This window comes from Notolepis coatsorum (genome assembly GCF_963971535.1).
Source record: "Notolepis coatsorum genome assembly, chromosome: 11".
In the NCBI taxonomy this organism is placed as follows: domain Eukaryota; kingdom Metazoa; phylum Chordata; class Actinopteri; order Aulopiformes; family Paralepididae; genus Notolepis; species Notolepis coatsorum.
Genome location: NC_140175.1, coordinates 40,877,573 through 40,895,916, shown reverse-complemented (window position 1 = coordinate 40,895,916; position 18,344 = coordinate 40,877,573). Strand labels below are relative to the sequence as shown.

At 42.4% G+C, this 18,344-nt stretch overlaps 1 protein-coding gene across 1 annotated transcript in view; it reads right to left on the bottom strand.

Moving 5' to 3' along the window:
* Nucleotides 1-18,344, bottom strand: part of uhrf2 (ubiquitin like with PHD and ring finger domains 2) — a 149,956-nt gene that overhangs the window by 21,761 nt on the left and 109,851 nt on the right. Inside the window, exons 8-11 of the mRNA XM_084324594.1 lie at nt 6,469-6,576; nt 6,069-6,173; nt 5,566-5,672; nt 4,540-4,702 (exon numbers count right to left, since the gene is read on the bottom strand). Of these exons, the coding sequence (XP_084180720.1) occupies nt 4,540-4,702; nt 5,566-5,672; nt 6,069-6,173; nt 6,469-6,576 (483 nt within the window). The remainder of the gene's footprint in view (nt 1-4,539; nt 4,703-5,565; nt 5,673-6,068; nt 6,174-6,468; nt 6,577-18,344) is intronic.

The window sequence follows — 18,344 nt, the reverse complement described above, 5'->3', positions numbered from 1 at the left end:
TAGACCTTCAAAGACTTTTCATAACTGTTTTCCATCTGGTACAGAGGCTATGTTTATGGAAATAAACATCACCATCAAGGAAAGGTATCATGTTTCCAGTGTGTCGTTAATTCTTCTGAGTCGAATGCATTACCGGGGAGAGAGAGGGTATCAGTCAGTACGATGAGTAAGAGATAAACACAACGCAGAAACTTCACGGAACCACAGGTGACGAGGTGATTACTGGCTGAGGACCCAAAAATCCAACATACGTCTTCAGAGAGTTGGTGGTAACTAAGCGCATTTATAAGGGGTCATGGCCAGCGTCTCCGGTGATCCATTGGGTTAGTTAATAATCACAATAAAGAGAATAGAACCTGCACACTCATATGCTCCAGAATAAACTTTAAATGTATAACGTTTCGTCAGGTCCATGAGGAGTAGACTGGAGTTTATTCTGGAGTATAATGAGAATGTGGGTTCTATTCTCTTCACTAAACATTAAAAAAAACTTAATTTCTCCCTCTAAAAATATTCCTATGTCTTGTAGAGGAATATAACCGGATCAATTAATGTACAAATATAGACTTAGTTAAACACAGGTTTATTATACCCAAACAGGTACAAGTAAATCAAGAGTTATGGCGGATGACTCAAAGTGGATACTGGATGGACGTATCCTCAGTAAGACTGGATTTTAGTGGAGAGAAAGGGATTGTGGGTAGGATGGCCCAGGTATTGGATTGGAGGGGGGCCAGGAGGGGGATGGGGTGAGTTAGAAAGGGGGGGATGGTATCAGGTGAGAGACAAAAGATGGATGAATGGGGGATGGTTGGAACATGACTGGGAGATTGTTAATCTTTTGAAGGGGGGGGGGGGGGGGGGGGGGGGGGAGATCATTATTCCAGTCTGAAATTCACTGGGACACAGTGCCTAACTTCGGCCAAAAGATTCAGCACCATGGACAGTTCTGCTCAAACTAATTTATTTTGGGATGACATGACAAACCAAATTGGACACGTAGAGATAAACACTGAGTTTATTTTTGATTCCCATTTCCTACTTACCAAAGTCAATGGGGTCAAGCTCCTTACTTTCACAGTGCACACAAAGTAGATTTCAGTGTGCCCCAGTTAGCTTGTACGGACAGGTGCTTGACCCCGTTGACTTTGCATTAGTTTGTGGTTAACTATCCAGAGCTAGTATGAGGAACAGCATGGGTTGTGGCAAGAAATTATATTATATTTCCCTGCTATGTAAGTGCAACTCTATGCCATTACACTGTCTTCTATACACTGTCTTCTGATACCTATTGCTCTGACATGTCACATCATGAAATGTTTTGAAAGGGTTGTGCTGGGCCACCTCAGGGAGCAGGTGGCACCTTATTTAGACCCCTTGCAATTTGCATATAGGAAGAGTGTAGGAGTCGACGATGCACTGATTTTTATGTTGCACCAAATGTATAGCCACCTTGAATCGCCTGCCAGCTCTGTTAGGGTAATGTTCTTTGATTTTTCTAGTGCCTTCAATACAATCCAGCCACATATCCTAGCAAACAAAATGATTCAGCTTAAACTGCACAACTCAACCATCTCTTGGTGCACGAAATATCTTGTTCCTCGACCTCAGTTTGTCAGGCTGGATGACATAGTATCGGATGTCATCTGGACAAAAACTGGAGCCCCACAGGGAACAGTTTTGGCGCCCTTTCTCTTTGTTCTTTATACTGCGGACTGCAGACATAGCAAGGCCATGTGCAAACATTTTCTGACGACACAGCGCTGATCGGTCTAATCAACAAAGGCGATGACCAAGCCTATAAAAAGGAGATTGACTCATTTGTCCACTGGTGCAATGCCAACTTCTTGGAATTAAACATCGAAAAAACCAAGGAGTTGGTCATCAACTTCAGTAGGAAGAAGGTGAATGTCTCTCCTGTCATCATTAGGGGGCAGGAGGTTGAAATAGTCCAGTCCTATAGATACCTTGGCGTTCACCTGGACGGTAAGCTGGACTCGAAGCAGAACACAGATGCTGTGTTTAAAAAAGCCCAGTCTCGGCTCTTTCATCTGTGAAAACTTTGTTCTTTTGACATCAGCAGGTCACTTCTCTATGTATTTTACCAAGGTATCCTGGCTAGTGTCCTGTTCAATGCTGTTCTCTGCTGGGGGGGCAGCATCACTGTTTCGGACAAAAACCGTATAAAAAAAAATCATCAAGGGGAGCTCCAGTAGCTCACCACGTACCGCGAGTGCTATTTCAGCGCCGTGGACAACCGCGCTCGCGCGGATCTGGGGCTGAGCGCGTTCGAATCCCGGACGGCAGCCGTGCCTTTCCCAGAGTGTCTTTCCCCCCATCTGAACCCTTTCAGCCTGCTTCTGTCGGTCGAACTTGACCAAGTATGAATGCGATGAAAAAGCGATAAACGCTAAAAAGAACCAGCTGACTGGTCAAAGTTAAAAAAAAAAAAAAAAAAAAAAAAAAAAAGGCTGGCTCAGTGATTGGCCTTCCTCCTGATTCCCTGGAGATCACCATAGCCAAGCAAACCAGGACTAAACTGAACACCATTTTATCTTTTGTAGGCCACCCATTGATTAGTATTTTCGATGCTCTGCGAAGCTAATTTAGTAACAGATTGCTGATGCCTCAATGCTCTACTGAGCGATTGAGAATGTCCTTTGTACCTGCTGCGGTAAAAGAAATTTAACGAATACCGATAGCACTGTGTTAAGAGGCTCTCCTATTGTGTTGTGTATCCTGCAGTGTATTGTATCATGTAACTGTGTCTTTCATGTTTGTATATGTGTATTCGCTCTGGTGGCAAACCATGTTTCCCCTCGGGGATTAAGAAATAAACCATACCATACCATCATATGACATGCCCCAGTGATGAGCAATCTCCAAGTATTAGGCCTATATGGACCTAGTATTTATATAATGTATTATATACACTTGTCCTAATATACTAACCTACACTGTAGCACTCAACACTTTGATGAACATTGTTACTCAGCTGATAGAGGTTGGGTATGGGGTGGGTGGGGGACACTGTACAAGCAAAACTGTACATTGGAATATTGACAAAGCCATACTTGGTCATTTACTGTACATTGGAGGGGGTTGGGTTAGGACATTTGCAGGGGCCAGTTTCGAATTGCAGTCTCCCGTAGGTGTTCTTTGAGAATGGTTTTGAAAGTGGGTAGTGATTCACATTCCTTTACAGCTTTGGGTAGGGGGTTCCACATTGATGTGGCATAATTGCGAAACGTGTTTAGTCCCTTGTTTGAGCCGAATCTGGGTTTAACATGATTTGTGGAGCTCCCTCTGGTGTTGTGATCGTGGTATTCACTGACCTTTGGGAAGTATTTTGACATGTACATGGGTACCTTGTCGTACGGACCTTGTAAGTCTAAAAGTGGATAAAAGAGTCAGCAAAATGACTAAATGTAAATGTAGGACCTAGTATTTATATACTGTATTATGTGGACCAGGACCTAGTATTCATATGATGTGGGTCAATCTAGCCAGATAATTTGTTATTCTGATTGTTGCGCTGCAGGCTGCCGGTACACCAACGAGTCACAAAAAGAAGACAGAGAATAGGGCACTGCTTCCAATCGCCGCTGCAGTCAAGCCAAGGCACACAAAGGGTTAAGTCTTTCTAGCCAAGCTGTTGTTCTAAAGAGCGTGCAGCATAGGGGCGAGATGACAGTTAAAAGGCAGAGGTGAGCGCATAGTGGCGACTGTCAAGGCGAAAACAGTACTAAACTGTAGTTGATTAAATTACTTTCTTATGACATTAGGTTGCATTAAATCCACTCGAACGAAATTAGTTTGCTCATAAAATTTGTGACATTCTAAATGTGATTTAATGTTGTTTAATGACAAAACGACCCGACTCGCGTTTTATGATTAACGGTATTTTCGGAGTCAGTTCGACGTGCGTAATATAGACACTGGCGTTGGTCACAAGTTAAGTTGCTATAACTTATAGCTATAAATTCTTTGCATGATTCAAAACGATGGTTCGAACATCCATTCGAAAAACCCTGGCGAAGTTCAAATCCCAAAAAACAGGCTTCAAAGACAGCTCTACTGTAGTAGTGTATTTGATCATGTTCACTAATATATTTGGATAACACGTGTGAATTCTTAACCCTTTCACTACCACACTACAGAAGGTTAACCTTTCACTACCACACTACAGACAGTTAACATTCTGTAGTGTGGTAGTGAAAGGGTTAACCCTTTGTCGTGTGGCAGTGAAAGGGTTAACCTTCTGTATTGTCGCAGTGAAAGGGTTAACCATTTGGTAGGGTGGTAGTGAAAGGGTTAAGCAGGCTGGTTAAACAGTGAGGGGCTCTCCGTGTCTCTGTACGGTTAACCTTCTGTAGTGTGGTAGTGAAAGGGTTAACCCTTTGGCGTGTGGCAGTGAAAGGTAAATGGCTGCTTTTTTATATAGCGCTTTTATCCAAAGTGCTTTACAATTTGTTACAAGGGTTAACCTTCTGTATTGTGCAGTGAAAGGGTTTGGTAGGGTGGTAGTGAAAGGGTTACCTTGTAAATCCCGTCGTAGCGGTTCCCCTCCTCGGGAGCGTACTTGCTGATGCGTCGGCCCTTGGAGCTGCGCACCACCCTCACTGGCTTCCCCGCGCGCCAGTTCCTGGACTCTGCGCCGTCCTTGTCGTTCAGCGGTGCGTCACAGTTCGAGGCCAGTGCCCTGCGGAAGAGGTCAAAGGTCACGGGACTAAGAGCAAAAGAGGCATAAAAAATAAATAAACGCTTTGTGAAGTCTCCAAAAGGTGATTTGGTAGATTAACAAGTTCACTGTATTCCGTCAAACGTTGACTCAGTACACACTCACGGGGGACAGGTTCATTTTGTAAGAGATTCATATTCATCTCTTCAGCTGTTCATACAGTATACTGTACCTAGTCCAGTGGATGTGTGCGAGTTTGACAAACATAGGTTTGTTCGGGTTATGGTTCTAGACTAGAACGGTCCTGAATGTACGGGGCTTAAATAGATGTGAATGGTTATGTGTGAAACAACTAATCAATAAAACAAGGGCTGTTTTGTTTGTCGAAGGCAGGCGTAGAAATTGGAAATATTTTGTGTGTAGCTCGAAACAAAGACGACAAATCACCCAACAGAGAAATGGAGAAAGCCCCCACCCCATCACCACCACCACCCCCCCCCCCCACACACACAAGAGCTGCTCAGTACAACTCAGTACAAATGACACAGTTATGCTGTATTCAGATAGTGACGATCAGCATATTCTGTTCAGTCTATCTTAGATGTATGTTTTTAATGTAAAAGATGGGGAATTTGCAGCCTTTAACACAAAGTTGTTACAATAAAACGATCCCTGCAAACGGTATCTCAGATTTAATTTTAATAAAAAAAAATTTTACATTTTCACAGGCTCAACATCTGGTTTGAAAACAAAAAAGTTGGAATATCTCAACTTCTACTGCGTCGCCTTCTGCCGTCGCCGTTGGAGCAGGACAAGAGGGGGTTACATCCTGCCCTATAGCCTGGTGTTGGAGAAGAGTGCAGGTACAACCTGGCGTGCGTTACCTGTTCATGTGGGTCAAGGTCTGATCGAAGGAGTGCTCTCCAATCCTCTTATTTCCAGAGAGGTCACGACCTCCGCTCCCCGTGTAGGTGAATTCATCTCCCCTGTCCTGCAGGGGGTGCGCACACACACAACACACACACACGTCAGAAACCGTCTGAAATGTCATCCGAGCTGCTTTGATATCGGTTTGAACAATTCAAACAGCAACACAGATAAAGTAAACATTCAAACTGCTGGCTTTAATGCGCTCTCTCTCTCCAAAGCTACCCTGTATATCATATATCCTCCAGAGAGAGAGAGAGAGAGAGAGAGAGAGAGAGAGAGAGAGAGAGAGAGAGAGAGAGAGAGAGAGAGAGATAAACGGCTGAATAAAAGAACAGAATTCCCTCGCCTCTTATCTCTCACTGCCTAGATGGCTCAACAAGTGTACTTAAAACAACTGCTTGTCAGATTACCATATAAGAGAGATACTGGACTTAAAAAGGGAAAAAAAGAAACCCACCACTTCGTCCTCAAAGCCCCCGGCCAGCACCAGCGAATAGGAGCCGTCATTACTGCGCCCGTGGATACCGCCCACGTGGGGTCTGTGCACCCCCGCCTCACTCACCTTGAGGGACACAGGGTTAAGCGAGACAAACGGGAAAGCCAAGGATGGTGTGTGGAAGGTGGGAGAGAAGGATTAGCGAGGGAGAGATTAAAAGATAATATGCAGGTAGTCTAAAATAATAATTTTAATACCCAACATAATCCCATATAATGGTGATAAGAGGGATGGAGGAGAAAGAAAGAGCTTGCGATCTTTAAGTGAATTTAACAGCATTTATCAGAAGTGTAATTATGATTATTGTGCATTTACTGCATGTCGGAATTTCAGATTTATGAGGGATGCAACAGCAGCTCACCTGAACTCGGAATTTCCAGGTCGTTCCGACGGGAACACCAGGGATGGGCCCGTAATGGTTTGAAGGGACGATGGTGCATTCCTTAGTGCGCCCCACACAGGCCATGCCCTGCAACAACACGTACAGAAGATCAAGAATCAAAAGAAAGAGCTGTATTGTATGTTGGCATAGGAATAACATATGAATGTCATGTGGATGGAATTATTCTCATACATACATAAAACAACACATCACATCTCAACATCATATAGATCACCTATCTACATCTCATCTCAGAGTAGGAACACTGATCTAAAATCCGTTTTGCCTCAAGTTCACGATGAGGATAAATAGATAAAAGGCCTGGGGGGCGCTGACATACCGTATTTTAAGAAACACGACAGATAGCCGTGAAAAATACAAAAGAAATGTAATTCTTGATGTTTTTTTCATTTGTGAAATTCAAGTAAACATATTGATTTTCATGGATGTCTTGTGGCCATAGCAACCAACGATTTCTCATTATGAATAAGACTAAAGACACATTATCTGACTGCTTTTTGAACCCCCCCTCCCCCCAACACTACATTACCAAGATACAAGGATTATCAACCAAAGACTAAGCCAACTCCTCAAGCAGCAATCTGAATGTATTGCCGTAGTGAGAACCTTCTCAGATAATTGCCTTGTGACTCATAACGCACGTTAAAATGTGCCCTTACACACAGGCCAGGCTGTTTCCAATTAGCATGCAGAGAACGAGCATTCTGGTAAAAAAAAAAAAAATGAGTTATTTTCCTCTAGTCTAGTGGGTTCCAGGAAAATGGCTGAGTCATGCTAAATGGCATTGTCCACAACACACCACCGTACAGTAGAGTGATAGAGCAGTGTTGCTGTGTGAGAGGACGATAGCATGCCTGCCTTCTAAAGCGGTTCAAGGAAACTGCATCAGAAGGACGTCCAGATAGGATTCTGTTCAAGGAAACTGCATCAGAACGCAGTCCAGATAGGATTCTGTTCAAGGAAACTGTTTCAGAACGCAGTCCAGACAGGATTCTGTTCAAGGAAACTGTTTCAGAAGGCAGTCCAGGTAGGATTCTGTTCAGGGAAACCATTTCAAAAGGCAGTCCAGGCAGTCCAGCGGAGCTTGTCTACCAGTCTGTACCAGCGTTTCCGTTAGCCGGTAATTACCGGTATTTGACCGGCAAAATCTGTTGAAGTCCGACATATTTAATCTCTCCGGTCATAATGTCCGGTGAAAATAATTCCCTCTAAGCACAATTAGATTATTTGAATTGTATTAAAATAGACTAAAATTAAATAGCCTATGCGATGAACGAAACAATCATTACATTTGTTTCATCGTTGCTTCACCAAGCAGCCGGTCTAATAATGACATCGCTGTTGTCAGCGCGAGCTGGCTGCTGCTAGATTTGTGAGAAGCATCCATCTGCAGACCCACAGAATGCAGTACTCCAATTCAGCCATTGGCAATTCAGCTGTTGGGTGGGGGGCGCTGCTGAGCCCAGACCGGACCGGACCTAAAAACACAGCTGCTCTGTTGGTCTGCAGCTCCATGCTTCACGTAAATCTAACAGCAGCCAGCTCGTGCTGACAACAGCGATGTCATTATTAGACCGGCTGCTTGGTGAAGCAACGATGAAACAAATGTAATGATTGTTTCGTTCATCGAATAGGCTATTTAATTTTAGCCTATTTTAATACAATTCAAATAATCAAATTGTGCTTAGAGGGAATTATTTTCACAGGACATTATGACCAGCACCAAGTGGTTGGGAGGTGGAGTCATCACGCAAACCCACGATAATGTTGCCGTCTCTTTCTGCCAAATTTCTCAGTTCTTCGCTTGATATAATTAATACAAATGTCCAATATAACGGAATTCGTTAGCTCATAAAAATGTGATTATAACAGACTGCAGTTTATTAATGTCGGGCAGACTGCCCACCGACACCTCAAGTCGGCAGCAGCACGAAGTCTCGAGGGACTTATTTTATTTGGAATATATTAATGACTGTATACGCAAAAGTAGCCTAGTTTTAAGTTAAAATATTATAAATGCCTTGATGATGTCATTCTTTATATAGGCCTATCAATTGTTTTTAAGCTCAATAAACTCTGACCGGAATTTATCCCATTTGTCCGGTAGATTGAAATCTACTGGACACTCAGACCTGCAAAAACAAAATTCTAACGGAAACCCTGGTCTGTACACTCACTTTCAGTCTTAACCATGGAAACAAAAACAGGATATATCTTATGTAGTGACTGATATGCTAATACTATGCAAAAAAAGCCTAAAAAGTTATATTCTGTGTTCTGGCTTGTGCCCCTAGAAATTATTAAAAGTTGTTTGGGAGTTGCTCCAGTAGCCATATCGTGAATTTTAGAGGACACATTCAATATATAGACAGATACAGTGATAACTAAAAATAAATGCTAAATTGAACAGGTATGAAATATTTATTTATTTAATTTAATATTCACCACCAAATCCAATACAAGTGGATGTGGAAAACCAGAGGATTCTGATAAGACACATAACCTAGTCTTGCATTGCCACACCTATCTCCACACTACAGGAGAAAGGTTTTGGGGGAGATTTTCTGGTTTTTCAAACCAATCACAATAGTCTAGGGCGCGTGCCAACTAGCAAACAACTACTACTACCAGGAACCTTGTTTTCCCAGGTTAGTCTCTGTATACTGTATAGTATGACTCACATGAAGCTTGTTTTCCCAGGTTAGTCTGTGTAGTCTGACTCACTGGACGCTCCTAACAACAGAACGATAGGGTTAAGTGCCCTTTTAACCACTTAACACTTTGGGTGCCAAAAACGAGTTAAAGGGGACATGCATTGCTATTCCTAGCAATATTTGGGCAACTTTACACAATTCCTGCGAGTCTATTGAACACATCTGTAAGCTTTTATTAAAAAATAATCATTGTTTTATATTTCTAATCAAGTACTCAAAAGCCACAAGGCGGTCAGGTGGCGTAGCGGAGATTGCGTTCGTCACCAACCCCGGAGACGCTGGATTTGCCTGTTCGAATCCAGCTCACAGCTCCGGGGTTGTCACCAGCTTGGCTGGCCGTTCACACTAATACAATTGGCAGTATTAGAGGGTGGGAGAAGCTGGCGGGGTGGGTCCGGGTCGTTGTAAACAGCGACTCCTACAGTTCGGTCGGGGCGCCTGCTAAGCGCGGATAGGATCTAAGGGCGGTAGTGTGATCCTTCCACACGTTACACGCTCTCAGTGAGAGTCCGCGCTGCCAGGTGAAAAGAAGCGGTTGATTGGCTAGACGTGTGTCGGAGGAAGCACGTGATAGCCTCCACTCTCCCAGACCGACTGTGGGGGGTAAGTGCGCAGCAACCAGAAAGGGGATTGGGAATTGGCATAACGACTAACATTGGGATGGGAGAAAATCGGAGGAAAAAGGAGGGGGGAAAAGATAAAAAAATGCCACATTTTTATCCCTTTGGATTTCAGGCTGTGTTGGCCTGGCTCCGCCCATAAGCACTTTGAGTGACAGTCATCCACACAGCCTGCGACTGGCACAGAGAGATAGAGAGAGACTGAGGGGGATACTAATTAATTTCGCCGCGGGGGGGGCATAATCCCACGGGACAATGCATTGATAACTTGTTTCAAATGACAATATATACCCCTGTGATTATTATTGTACGGATCGGAATACAGGCGTGCGTGTGGGTCGCTCGACTGCGAGGGAGAGAGAGAGATAGAGAGGGAGAGAGAGAGACAGGGAGAGGGACACACTGAGCACTGTGTAAACGGTCCCTCTCTCTCTCTCTCTCTCTCCATCTCCCTCTCTCGTCCGCTCCCTGCTCGCAGTCAAAACCCGTTTGAGGAAGTGTCGGATTACACTATGCGCTCTCTGCCTCGCTCTGTTTGAGGAAGTGAAGATATTTCCACTCGCTCTGCTGTTGCTGTCAACCATAGAGGGGGCGTTAATTATGCAAATCAGCGCTATATTTACGTCAGCAAAACTGTCAAATCAGAACAGCTTAGTTGAGTGAGGGAAAATCTTGTGAACTTGAGACTAGACTGATGAGTCAATATGGTAATTAGAGACACAGACCCATTGATACTAACCCCTATTACTATAAAACCATGCTAAACACAGAAAAAAGCCATTTATAACGCATGTCCCCTTTAATACATTGACGGCCACTGGGATTAGACAGGCCCCACTCTATAAGGCCAGCTTCTCATAACAAGGTTTAACTATGCGTGAGGTTGTTTGTAGAGCTAAATCTATATTTTAAATTATTGCTATGTGTCTATTGTCTTTGTCAATTGACACTATAAACCTTCCCTTCAATATGCCATAAAGAAATAATTTTTTCATCAATACGTTCCCATTTTATAGCGTTGTGAATATGAACGTTATATCGGATTGGTCTAGGCTAATTCCTGCAAAACGAGTTACAGGGCGCTAAGCTAATAACGTTTCGGCCATACACAAGCTAGAGATAAAAATCTAAATGCATATGATCGATATCATGTTCCACCATGAATGCATGAAAGGGGGAGGCTTCAGGCTAACAGAAAAAGTAGGCCAGAATGAAAAACAAATAACATCCGGTCTGAAAACAAGGAGTACTCTATTCTCGAGACAGCGCCACTACCAGGATCTGGCCGGTAATGCACTTTTCCGAATCCCAAGAGTAGGGTATATCTGCAGTGCCGCTCCGTGACATTGAGTAAGTTATTAAAATGCAATAAAAGCAAAAACAAGCTTATCACGTATATATACGTGGTTGGCCCTTTAAGCATGGCGCCGAATCACGTATATATACGTGGTTGGCCATGAATGTGTTAAGTCGTTTCTGGGCCTAAGTCGATATTTTTAGTCATTATCCACCCAGGCCCAGGGAGGGCGCTCCTCTTCATCATCACTCTGTGTGGCTCCTCTTCATCATCACTCTGTGTGGCTCCTCTTCATCATCACTCTGTGTGGCTCCTCTTCTTCATCACTCTGTGTGGCTCCTCCTCTTCATCACTCTGTGTGGCTCCTCTTCATCATCACTCTGTGTGGCTCCTCTTCATCATCACTCTGTGTGGCTCCTCCTCTTCATCACTCTGTGTGGCTCCTCTTCATCATCACTCTGTGTGGCTCCTCTTCATCATCACTCTGTGTGGCTCCTCTTCATCATCACTCTGTGTGGCTCCTCTTCTGTTATTACCATATGGAATGAGTCCGAGGTCCCCAAGGTGCAATACCGGCCGCATCCCGCTAGACGGCTGTATTGAGCACCCTTTGTACCCTTGTATCTTTCTCTGTGGGACGGCCAAACGTCTCCGGTTTCATGTTTCCTTGTCGGGCGAGGGCAGCCGTTCTGCCAGTTCCATCGAAGCGCGTCAAATAACCCTGATCCATATGTTGTGGTGGATTATGCCGTGGGCCAAATGGACATTGGATGTACAAGATGGCGATCAATCAATTGGAATATTATTTTTGGAATACTCCTGATCACAGGTAAGAATGATCTGATGTCAATTTTAGCTTGATCCTGCAATGCTTTTACACCGATCGGGCCGATTTTTAGTGTTCAATGCGAATGCCGTTACTGACAATCAAATAATCAGAAACGACCCCCCCCCCCCCCCTTTCATGCATTCATGATGGAACATAATACCTATGATATAGATTTGATTTTGGGATAATAGCGTATACAGGCAAGAAATGGCAACGTCTATAGTGGAATTGACGTATAGGGCTTTAACTCAGCATTTCATGAATTACCCTAGACCGCTCTAAAACCATACTTATATTCACCACGGTATAACACGGGAACGTATGGATGGAAAATTTTATTCTTTTTCACATATTGAACGATAGAGGTGGTGGCGGCGCTACAGACTGCTTCGTCTAATGGCTGGCACTGAAAGTGTTAAGCCCGATGGGCCCTGTACCGGGCCGAGATTTATTTCACGCCATTAACACAATGGACGCCAGACCTGAGATAAGTCGGGTTTTAATCTTTATTTCTTTTATTCGCTATATCCATTCATAATTCATCCATCCAGCCTGATGTTATCATTGGGAATGGCTCCGAGATCGCAAACGGCCAATACCGCCGCCTAATGCCTTGCGACCGCTATTGCACTCCATTTGAAATTATGTGGTTTGTTTTCTGGGCCGAGCTGGTGCAGGCGGGCGGGGTCTAAATACTCCGGCAAGACAAGCGCTTGTAGGGATGGCATCGACGAGGGTCCCTGCCCCCCCGTTCATGTGCAATGCTGGATAACGTTGGACACACGATCGTGATCATTATTTGGAATGGCAATCAGATAATTGGATTATTCTTTTTGCAGTACATCATAGACAAGATAAGGACTACCGGTATATGTTATCAATCTTGCGTTGATCCGATAATTCCCCCCCCGCGATCGCAGCGTGTGTCTGTAATGTACTGTGTAATGTATGCCGTTGGTGGCAATCGAAGCATAGAAAAATGACCTCCTCCCCACCTTTCGTGCATGCATGATGAAACATAATACCGATAATCTAGCGTTGATTTCAGATTGATTATTGATCCAGGCAAGAAATGGCACGATTTATAATGAAATGCAGTAAACGCTGTTTTGTGTCGTTTCCCGGGATTACACATAATCACTCTATACTCATATTCACCACGGTATAAAACGGAAATGTATGGTCTGTTTTTTGCATGTTGACTGGAAGAAACTCACTGACAATCGACAATGTTATTAGATCCATAGCTATAATATTTTAGTTTTAGCACTGCAAATACCGGAATATATCCCCATTGAACAGAGCGCTGGCACACAACAGCCCAACGTCCATAGCGACCCCTGGCGCTGAAAGTGTTAACTGTTAAGCTGTAGCCCTATTTTCAGAAATTCCACCTAAAGGTACATGCTTAAGTAAATGAAAGATTGCTCCACTTCTACAAGGTCAATTAGCATGTTCTTGGTATGTAGGAACATCGAGGGACCTGGGGGTATGTATCTCCAGTGTCAGAAATATTGTGTCTGTTACTAGGCTTGAGTAAATTGTGATGAAAAAAAGGAGAATATAAATGATGATTTCTTTTGCATCTTTGCCGGTGAATAACACCATGTTACAATTGTGCAACCACGGAGCTCGCTCACTGAGCTCATTCACCACCTTCTTGAGATAAAGTGTAAAAATCTAAGCAAATGAATAAAGGGAAGATGATTAAACAGAAGGATTTGTAGATACAGTAATAAATTATAATCCATTTGAATTATAAATTCATATTTGACCTTGAACTTGACCTTATTATGGATAGGGAAAAAGCTCCTATTTCCAATGGCAGTGACAAATCTGGATTTAGTAATTTCCTCACGGTTTTACGATAAAAGAGATATAGAATTAGCATTTTTACGATAAATTCTTATTTTCGGTCAATCATAAAAACATCTGTAAACAAACAGTGCTGAAAATGTACACACTGCTGTTTTGATAGGGTTAAGGTCTTTACTCTTGGCTACATTTGAAAAAGAAACACAACATTAATAAATACGGTCTGTATTGATCGATTTATGATTTAAAAAAAACAGCAGGGTCCCCCAATTGGCTTAACAGGTTAAGAATAGTCCGTTTTAATTAATGTCGCGTTTCCCCCCCAAAAGAGTAAAGACTCTAACCCTATCAAAACAGCAGTCAAAGTGTATATTTTCATGAATTAGATTTGGCCCGATCCATAGATGTATGACTTGGCCACAATAAGGTAATTTATAGGCCCGATATTCTATATTCATATTTAAAATTGCATGTGTCCGGATGGCAAAATTCAGTACTGTATCTACAAAAAAACCTGTAAATCATCTGCCCTTTATTCATTTGCTTAGATCTTTTGTACACTTGATCTCAAGAAGGTGCTGAATGAAAAATAAATGTTTCATGTCTGGTCAATGTTAGCATGGTCACCGTCAAAGATACAAATTAATAATAATAATAATAATAATAATAATAATAATAATAATAATAATAATAATAATAATAATAATAATAATAATAATAATAATAATTAGTGCTGTCAGGCGATTACATTTTTTTATCTAATTAATTACAGGATTTGTAATTAATTAATCTAATTAATCGCATTTTAATCACATAACCATTTTAGGCCTGATATTTTATATTCTATAATCATATTTCAAATAGCATGTGTCCGGATGGCAGAATTCAGTACTGTATCTACAAAACCTTCCGTTTAATCATCGTCCATCTATTAATTTGCTTAGATTTTTCAGGTCTGGTCAATTTGTGCATGGTGTTATTCACAGTCAAAGATAACAGATTTTTTATTGATATTCTCATTTGGTTCATTACAATTTACTCAAGCCTAGTAACAGACACAGCATTTCTGACACTGGGAATACATTCCCTGAGATCCATAGATGTCCCTAGAATTAGATACCAAGAACATGCAAATGGACCATATTAAAAAAAAGTCTGTAAATGTGTATTCTATGTTCTTATAGAATGAATGATAAAAAAATAATTAAAAAAAATATAAAATAAAAAAAATTGTAAAAAAAAATGAGTTAATTTTCATAACGCGATAATTTACTGTGTAATTAATTAATCTAATTAACGCGATAAACTGACAGACCTAATAATAATAATAGTAACAGACACAGTATTTCTGAACAGCTGACTTCAATGTCCCAGTTCCAAACAAAGATACTGGCAGCCGAACGTGACAGTAAAACTTGACCAGCTGATGACATTTCCATTATGTATCATTTGCCTGTAACTTTTCCAGGTCTGGAAAACACAACTTTTAAATGAGGAACTCAGAGGTTTGGACTTCATGTCATGGGGGCTGGCCCACTACAGTATGGGGGCCAGTCAGGATTTCCATCCTCCCGGACCTTCTAGATTTAAGAAGGATGAAGACCCCTCTGGTTAGGGATGTCCCGATCCGATCACGTGATTTCCAGCTGCAGAACGGCTGACCAGCCACACTCTCAGACCCAAATTAAAATATTTTTATTTATTTATTTATTTTTGAATCCCAATTTCTCACATTACATCCACCCTGAATGTTGACGTTATCCAGGTGAAAAGTTAACTTCATAAATCATTTGATGTATAATTAAATCAAAGGAAATGCGTTTGGGTCTGAGAGTGTGGCTGTTCTGCCGTTCTGCAGCTGAATACTATTGGTTTGTTTTGGCAAAATTCTTCTGCTCTGTGTGACAATAAATAAATGAATGATGATATGCAATTTAAAACCAAAACTAAGGCCTCAGTATGAGTTTAAGACGTGTTTGTTGAATAAAAAAAAAAAAAAAAAAAAAAAATGTATTGGATCGGGAAATATCGGTATCGGTAGATACTCAAAATCACATGATCGGGATCGGATCGGGAGCAAAAAAACGTGATCGGAACATCCCTACCTCTGGTCATTATTGATCAGGATCATCTCCTGGGCTTCAGGAGGAAAGCCACTGGGAAGCTACTGTAGATACACACTCCTTAGGCTCTGGGTGCTTGTCAGTCATTTCTCCTCTTACCCAGAATCCTATCTATCCATCCAGATTGATTTGGTGTGATTTGCCTAGTTTTGGAGAGATATCTGCTGTCACTACCATACAAAAGAGCTGAATGGCACTCAGATTGTGGTACTCAAAGCAGGAAAAGAATAGAAAAAAACGTGTGCATGTATGTGTGTGTATGTACATGTGTGTGTGTGTGTATCAGGGGTCGTGTTAGGCCGGTAATTGCCGGTTTTGACCGTTTTTTATGGTCAAAACTGGAAAATGTAATTCCCTCCGGACATTCGGGGCGGTAAAAAAAACAACGTTATTTTGAAAAACGACCGAATTTTCTCCAATGTAACGTAACATCTCTCGCCCATGCCTCTTCAACAGGTGACTCGCGCCAAGTCTCCTCTACATAAATCGCTGCAACAAGCTAGCAAACTGTTATGTATTGGGTTAGGTTTGTCCCAGTGCTATTGCCATACTCACCTCGAGTTGGCACGTCGCGATTGCGCACCTGTGGTAGTTATGATTTGACTACCAACGAAGTAAAGTCACGTTACTAAGTACCCTCTGTGTTGGATTCATTTCTGATTGTTATTTGACTCCTTCAAAACTGCTTCGGCACATTGAGACCAAGCACCCTGGATTAAAAGATTGGAGTTTTTTTAAAGAAAGAAACATTGAGCAAAGAACGGGACCAATAGATGGGACCATCTCGTTGCAGAGAAAGGAGCCCAGGGCTCCCACTGATTCTGCATTATGGTGAGTTGTATATTTCATTTAACTATAACACGCTGAATTCCATATAAATCGATAGTTTATTACAGAGCTGCCACACCTTGAAGGCCGGTCCGTGAAAATAATGCCAACATTAAACCGGTACGTGGTGCAAAAAAGGTTGGGGAACCCAATCCATCCGCTTGTGCAAGGCGAAGCTGTAGGCTAATAGGCTCATTAAATCTTTATATTATTCCCTTATTTACAAATAGTTTTCAGTCCAAAATATAATACTACGCTGTAACATATGTTGTTATTGTTAGGCTACATCATTAACTCATTGGCTGCCAGCTATTAGCCTTATCCTGTGGTAGCTACTGCCATGCTGTAAACGATGGGAGTTAGTCACCTTGTTTGTAGAGCTAAATCTATATTCTATAGCCATGGATACAATACTATAGTCATTTGACATTGAGTTTCTTCCGGTCAAGATGCAAAAAAGAGATAATTTTTCCATCCATACGTTCCCGTTATACCGTTGTTAGATTCTGATCAATCGGCCAGTATTACGTCTTCTTGTGTTATCACCTCTCCATGGTCCCTCTGCGTTGTGTACTTTTAATGATCCCGACGTCTCATATACTGGCTGTACAATCCTTATCTCTCCCCGTTAGTGCAAACCGCCACCATAATGTTTCACCACCTCCGTAAGAATTCGACACCTTGACAGCATACCTTTCTTGAAAGAGCGTTGTTTATTGATATAAACAGAAGCCTCAGCCCAGATGTTATCATATTGTATTTTCATTGCTATCGTCTCTGCTGTTATTCAGTCCAATGGTGGCTCAGGCCTTGTCTAGCCAGAACCCTTCTCCTGTTAGCCGAAGCTAATGATGATGTGTCATTCCCCCCCCCCCCCCCACCGGCGAGGGTGAGAGGGATGAGAGTCTCTGATGGTTTCTTCCCTCTTAGTCTCAGTCAGATTGTAGTCTGCCCCTACCCGGAACCACTGTTTCGATTTATAGATCTTCGTCATAGCAACGACGGCCCGCCCCCCTTCTGGTTGTCATGCGACGCGCTGTCATGACAACTGCTAATAACCTTTCACACCATTAAAACGTTTCATTACTGTTCCATTAATGATCTAACCTCTCTCCGCTCTACTGTCTGTGCCCTGTGCATGCTGTTATCAATGTGTTCCAGATCGGAATGTCAACATTCGGCCCTGCTCAGTGTGGTGCTCACAATCACACCCTGCTCGCTCTGAAACCGCCTCTTCTATCACCGTCTGCTAAGGCAAGCACATTTCTGACCTCTCTGACCTGGCCCCTTTTAGAGGCGGTCATCTCCCCCCAATCTATACATCACATACATTGAAAAACACCCCAAAACACCCGTTTTCTCTCACCGTGGTGAATATAACGTTCAACGATTGGCGGCCAATAACGAGTATAATTGTTGTTGGCAGGGAATGAGTTAAATGCACCTGCCTGTCGCTCATGCATTGAAAATAGATATGGCAGTTTTTTTTTTATCATTTGTCCGACAAACTGTAATCATTCCGGACATTCTGGCCGGCAGTTTAAAATCCTAGCGCACTTATGTGTGTATAAGTGTGTGTATGTGTGTGTGTGTGTGTGTGTGTGTGTG